At 49.4% G+C, this 7500-nt stretch overlaps 1 protein-coding gene across 1 annotated transcript in view; it reads right to left on the reverse strand.

Moving 5' to 3' along the window:
* The window catches only part of ush2a (Usher syndrome 2A (autosomal recessive, mild)), a gene marked incomplete at both ends in the record, with an annotated part of 162699 nt that overhangs the window by 18569 nt on the left and 136630 nt on the right, over positions 1-7500 (reverse strand). Inside the window, 4 exons of the mRNA XM_083684226.1 lie at positions 3274-3410; positions 3676-3893; positions 6247-6409; positions 6583-6741. Coding sequence (XP_083540352.1) covers positions 3274-3410; positions 3676-3893; positions 6247-6409; positions 6583-6741 — 677 coding nt within the window. The remainder of the gene's footprint in view (positions 1-3273; positions 3411-3675; positions 3894-6246; positions 6410-6582; positions 6742-7500) is intronic.

Consider the following 7500-nt stretch of genomic DNA (forward strand, 5'->3'; position numbering starts at 1 on the left):
GTGGGGGAGGAGGAGAGGCATTAGAAAGGAATGAGAGACAGAGAGGGGGGAAGAGAGAGAAAGAAGAGCATGGACGTGTGGAGAGAGAAGAGGAGGAGGAGGAGGAGGAGGAGGGAGGATGAAAGAGGAGGTTTGCGTGGATGTGAGGGTCTTGAAGCGGGGAGGAGGACACTATGCAGAGCAGGAGAGAAGAGAAAGAAAGAGAGGGAGAGGAATAGGGAACAGAGTGAAGGAATGAATGGGGTTCGGTAGTGGAACCTGTAGGCTGTAACTGTACTGGCAAGAGGAGCCAATAGGTCCATGGATGTCCAGGTGTATGCAGGGAGAGTTTGTTGTGTGTGTGTGTGTGTGTGTGTGTTAGCTCAGTGTTGGGTGATGAGTGTGAGGAGAATGTGTGTGTGTGTGTGTGTGTGTGTGTGCGTGCCTGTGGAGTGCCGTACGGCTGTGGGGTTCTGGCAGGGCGGACCGCCCGCGTTCCGTACCCTCATTCCGTCCGATCGCCATGACGACCCCATTAATCACCAAAGCTGGCACGGAGAGGAGCTCCCAGCCCAGCCAGAGATCAATACACACACACACACACACACACACACACACACACACACACACACACACACACACAGTTAAAATACATCCAGTGTTCCTCCTCCCCTCGACTGGATATTAGTGAGAAGAACATCTAACCATCTGCTATGAAGCCTGTCAGTTGAGGGATTAGTACTACTGTCGAGTCCAAACACAGTCACACACACACACACACACACACACACACACACACACACACACACACACACACACACACACACAGTCACACACACACACACACACACACACACACACACACACACACACGGGGTGCACTTTACAAAAACTGAGAGGGAGAGAGAGAGAGAGAGAGAGAGAGAGAGAGAGAGAACCAACCTGTGGCCTTGGTTCAACAGTTGTATACAGGAGGATCAATAGGCAGCAGAGTGCAGGCCAAGTATCGACAACACAGAGAGAGAGAGCAGAGAGCCAGGGACCACAACCTCCCTACCCAGCCCACAGACCCTAACCTGACCACAACCTCCCCACCCAGCCCACAGACCCTAACCTGACCACAACCTCCTTACCCAGCCCACAGACCCTAACCTGACCACAACCTCCCTACCCAGCCCACAGACCCTAACCTGACCACAACCTCCCTACCCAGCCCACAGACCCTAACCTGACCACAACCTCCTTACCCAGCCCACAGACCCTAACTTGACCACAACCTGACCACAACCTCCCTACCCAGCCCACATACCCTAACCTGACCACAACCTGACCACAACCTCTCTACCCAGCCCACAGACCCTAACCTGACCACAACCTGACCACAACCTCCCAACCCAGCCCACATACCCTAACCTGACCACAACCTGACCACAACCTCTCTACCCAGCCCACAGACCCTAACCTGACCACAATGTAATCCCTACCTGGTCTCAAACTTGAGAGTCTGGTTCAAAGAACAACCATGGCGCTCAAACACATTGATTTAACCTGCAATAATCAACATGACAGTGTTTTTAATTGAAACCCACTGGCAGGGAAATCACAGGAAACAACGTGGTGATGGATTCACACTGAAGGGCAGAACACACCCCCCATCTCCCCCATCTCCCCCATCTCCGCCAGAGACACTTTTCACTGAAAAGTTGATAAATGAGTCCAGGAGTTTGAGTATGAGATGAAGCTGTGATCATCTATGTTGTAGGTATCTGATGTTTCAGGTGGATCATTTGGTAGAAAGAAAACAGGCTGATGTGACACACACACACACACACACACACACACACACACACACACACACACACACACACACTCACAGACACACACACACACATTCACAGACACACACACACACACACACACACACACACGCACACACACACACACACACACACGGTGCTCCTGCAAGATAGCACCTTTCCTCCTTCTTGTAGTGAACGATCATACGTGCCTGATGCAGCCCTGTGACAAATGACTGCCACCATGTGGTGGCTGCCCCATATCAATGAGACACACACACACACACACACACACACACACACACACACACACACACACACACACACACACATCCATATCAATGAGGAGGTGAAAGGTCTCTATTTACATCCTGTATTAATTATGACTGACAACACAAAGGTCAAACTATAGATCTTCAGCTCTTTGTTTTCAGGGTTCACTCACTTCTCTATTTCTCCCTTTCTTTCTCCACACACACACACACACACACACACACACACACACACACACACACACACACACAGACACACACACACACACACACACACACACACACACACACAGTCACTGGATTGATGTTTCAATGTACAGTATAACAACAACATACTGATATAATTATATATGTTACCAAGAATAACCATTGTTTTGAGTATTCACCTTTCCATGATACACACAGATAGACTCACACACACACACACGCACACACACACACACCCACACACACACACACACACGCTCGCTCTGAGCAGTGGCGTGCTGCGGGATGCTATCACAGAGAGGTAGCGTTGGCGTGTGTCCCGCACTGGCGTTCACTGATGTCAGGTTGTTTACTGAGCTGCCAGGTTACATTTGGACTGCGTGACAGGCATTAGGGGAGTGTGTGTGTGTGTGTGTGTGTGTGTGTGTGACAGACAGGACGGGGAGTGTGTGTGTGTGTGTGTGTGAGAGAGAGTGTATGTGTGTAGGGCTCGTTTAGAGGTATTCTCTGTGTCAGAATATTGGAGCAGACGTCGCATGGAGGTGGGGAATTGTGGCAAGGGTCCTGGAGGACGGGAAGCCCCGGGCGGTGTGTGTGTGTGTGTGTGTGTGTGTGTGTGTGTGTGTGTGTGTGTGTGTGTGTGTGTGTGTGTGTGTGTGTCTGTGTGTGCGCCTGAAGGCCCCTCACTGGCAAACAGATGGCAAAGGCACCACAGGCAGGGTCCAACACAGACACTGCACACACATACTTAATAATAATATACACACACACACACATGCATTGCATATGTTTTGTGTGTGTGTGTGTGTGTGTGTGTGTGTGTGTGTGTGTGTGTGTGTGTACTGTGAATGTACGTGTGATCCACAGCGTACTGAACCCTGGTGATCTGCAGGCCTCAAAACCACGTTAGCCCGCCGAGCTAAAGCCGAGACCGCTTGACAGCGAACATGAGTCTTCAGGCCTCACGGAAGGCTGCTCCCTCTCATATGAACCACCTCTGCTACACCCCATAGTCTTACCGGCACGGTCAGGGCTGTGACGGTGGATGTGTTGAGTGTCGGGTCCAGATGGTGCTTTCTGTAGGTCAGGCGGTACTGTGAGATGAGCCCGTTGGGCCGGAGAGGTTCTGTCCAGTTCAGCTGCACCGAGTACGCGCCTGGAATCAGATGACCAATGGTTAGATAGTGACATTGTTACCTAAAGATTCTTCAGAAAGTAAACAGTATCTATTGTATATATATATGTGTGTATGTATGGTTGGAATATGTATAAACTCCTTCAAAGCAATGTTTTGTAGAGGGTAAAACGGCAGTTAGATTAGAGTACTGTTTGTGATGTTTGGTTGTAGATGCTTAATAATGTTTATACACATACAGTTATTACACTATTACACTAGTTTTATAACACATAGAGAAACTCACTGGTGGGTGTGGCTGTGGGAGGAGCCATGTCTTCTGGACCTGCTTCCATTGTGAGGGCCGAAGCCCATTGGCTGTGAACAGTCCCTCTGGAGTTGTGGGCGTGTACCCTGTACTGGTATTGGCTGAAGGGCTGCAAAATGTCACTTGCGTCTATGAATTCCAACGGCCCATTGGACCAGATAAACACCAACAGCTCTTCCTGCGTCCCCATTGGTCGCCTGCAGGGAACAAAACAGGAAGTCAGTTATTCAACTATGTGCGAACTGTGTAGATCTGAAACGGGTTGAACAGGTGAAGCAACATTGCATTCTTGCATGCCATTCAAAGGGCAAGGTGGACGCCAACCATGCAGCCAGCGAAGAAATTAGGGGTCGTTTTGGTATTTGCTGTAAGAAGGCCAAGAGGATGGAAATGGAGAGGAGAGGATTAGGTGGAGAAAGAGGGAGAGGGGTGAGACTGGCACGGGGGAATAGGGGGAGAAAAAGAGGGGAGAGAGGGAGCAAGAGGAGGAGAGAGGGAGCAAGGGGAGGAGAGAGGGAGCAAGAGGAGGAGAGAGGGAGCAAGGGGAGGAGAGAGGGAAAGATCGGGCACAGCTGCATCAGAATAACATTAACATATAACACATCAAACCTCTTTAGCTTTTCTAAGACCTGAAGACACTTTAACAAAGAAATGAACGGCGCAGGCAATAAAAAAATAAAATAAAATATGAACATAGCTAGACTAGAGACAAGAGTGGCAAGGCATCAACGGTGTGTTTGTTATTCAAAGGTGTGTGTGTGTGTGTGTGTGTGTGTGTGTGTGTGTGTGTGTGTGTGTGTGTGTGTGTGTGTGTGTGCATGTTCAGATATACAGGGAGTGAGTGGACAGCAGTCGACATCAACCAACAGGAGTTGAAGTGCTGCCAAAATTCAATCCCAATTTTCACTCATCTAAAAACATTAAACACAGACAAGTCACTGGCTGATGCAAGCCCCTCAGTAGTTAGCTTCTGTGTGTGGGAGAGTCAGATAAGGTGTGTGTGTGTGTGTGTGTGTGTGTGTGTGTGTGTGTGTGTGTGTATGTATGTGTGTGTGTGTGTGTGTGTGTGTGTGTGTGTTTGTGTGTGTGTGTGTGCGCGTGTGTTTGGTCGTGTTTATCCAAACGTCGGTGTGTGTCAGGCCCGGCCCCGCCAGGCGTGGGGTGAATGCTGGACTCTGCCAGTATGCTAATAGTGTTTCCTCAGGACTTTAGGAGGCTTAGGGCCCCTCTGACCCTGCATACAGATCACACACTGGTCAACAAGCAGGCCTTGACCTTGACCACAAACAAACACACACACACACACACACACACACACACACACACACACACACACACAAACACACACACACAGACACAGACACACACAGGTACGAGACACTACACGAGACATATACACACATACACACTTATACACACCAGGCAGACTTCACATGCAGACGACACTGGACACAGGACACACGACACACGACACACACACCACGCAGAAAGAGAGTGCAGAATGTAAACAGTCCATTATCCGTGCCCGATATACACAAGCAGCAGGTGTGTCCAGAAGACTGAGCACCTGATCATGCTCCACCAACATACTCCAGGCATTACAATCAACTGTTGTGGCTTTGGTTAAACAGTGTGCATTAGTACATGGGATAAAGGCCAGGTGTCATTTGAGGTTTGGCCAGAGTGTGTAATGTGCTGTAATGTGCTGTACTACTGTATGATGGTGATGTGATAGTGTCAGGTCCTTCTGAGCTCAATGACCTGAGAGAGAGAAAGAGAGAGAGAGAGAGAGAGAGCAGAGAGAGAGGAAGATAGTGAGAGAGAGAGACAGAAAGAGAGAGAGCGAGAAAGAGAGAGAGCGAGACAGAGAGCGAGACAGAGAGAGAGACAGAGAGAGAGTGAGAGAGAGAGAGAGAGAGGAAGAGAGACAGAGAGAGAGAGAGAGAGACAGGAGAGCTATTCTGTCCCATGTTTACTAGTCCTGATGTGGAGCTTCTAGTGGGTGAGGAGAAACCTGAGTGTACAGTACACCACACTGTCAGTTCCATCACACACTGCCTAGACTAACTCCCCCCTCCTCCCCTCCTCCCCCTCCACCCCCCGCAAGGAGAGGCTGCTCATATTACCTCCCCCACCCCCCCCACCCCTCACCCCTCACCCCCCATCTCATACAGTTATGATCCTGGTTTTGTTACTGTACCTGTCTGCAAAGCACTGACCACGGTTGTTATACATAGTACTTAACTCATTCAGTGCCAAGGGTGAATAAAGTCGCCCCAAATCGTCAACGTTCTAGAGCACCAAGGGTGACTTTATTCACCACAAAATGTATAAATCAAAGTCAATCAAAGCATTGTTGCTAGGTAAACACCACATACAACACTTGGCACTCTAGGTGGTGAGTGTTCTGGAAAGCTTTGGCAGTTGGTGAGTTCATGTGGTTATTACCTGTGTAATAAGTATGAGTTCATGTGGTTATTACCTGTGTATAAAGTATGAGTTCATGTGGTTATTACCTGTGTATAAAGTATGAATTTATGTGGTTATTACCTGTGTAATAAGTATGAGTTGATGACTCCGTTGGGTTTGCGCGGGGGTGTCCAGCGCACCTCAATGACGTTGGCTCCGGCTGCGGTCACGGAGGGGGGGTCGAGGTCCTCTGGGAGGGCTTCATACGTACGGATATACACCCCCTCCCCCACCCCACACCCGTCTGAAACACAACACTAGGATGAGCTGACTCGTCAAGATTGCCCGCCCTTTGTCAAATTAAAAAAAAAAGGGTTTTCTATCAGATACACCATGAATGGTATCAGTGAATGGTATCAATGGTATCATCCTGGGACTGTAGCCTTCTGACGACTACATGGCTTGTAGTCAACGTACCTGGTTGGCAGGCCTGGACTCTGGTGTGGTACAGGGTGAAAGGCTCCAATCCTGATAGGCTGAGGTACAGGTCCCGCCCCGCTGGCCGCATCACAGCCGTGTCACTTCCTGGATTTAACAGGATGTTGTAGTCCAGAGGCAGACTGCCGTTGAACAGGGCTGAGGGCAGACAGGACAGGACAGTTCACACACTGAACCCCCACACCTGTCTCCTGGGTGAACCAACACTACTAAAACACTACAAGATCAATGAGAAAAGACTGCATCTGCATAACCAACCATGACCCCAACCAGCCAACCTCTCAGTAAGGGTGTTTCTGATGTCTGTCCCCTGTCCTCAACCCCACCATGTCCCTGCCCCCATGCCTAACCTCCTCATCACACCTGACACACACACACACACACACACACACACACACACACACACACCCACAGGGTGCTTTGTTAATATTCCCATCACCGGTACCTTTCCATAATTTACACCAACTGTAGGCTGATAGGTTATTCAACATTCATGAGGTTCAGGATGTATTCAGAACGGGCTGATTATCTTAACAAATGAAAAAGTTAAATTATTCACCTTCCCTCATAGCTCTCTCCCTGAGCAGATGTAGCCCTTTTGCCAAGACACACACACACACACACACGGCATGAACACACACACACACACACACAAGGCATGAACACACACACACACACACACACGCCCTGCATTACTGCCCTCTTTGATCTGTGCCTGCCTGCCACTGAGGTTCAATCGCTGCGCTCCTTAAGTTCTATTATTTACAACTAATCAGCAGCGTTGGACTCTCCCACTTTCAACTCCACACAGAGCCTAATCAGGAGTAATGGCAGCCAGGCCAAGGGAAGGAGAGCCCTTTCACTAGTCATCTGTCAGGGGCAGGTACACACACACAC

Source organism: Argentina silus (genome assembly GCF_951799395.1).
Source record: "Argentina silus genome assembly, chromosome: 14".
Taxonomy (NCBI): Eukaryota; Metazoa; Chordata; class Actinopteri; order Argentiniformes; family Argentinidae; genus Argentina; species Argentina silus.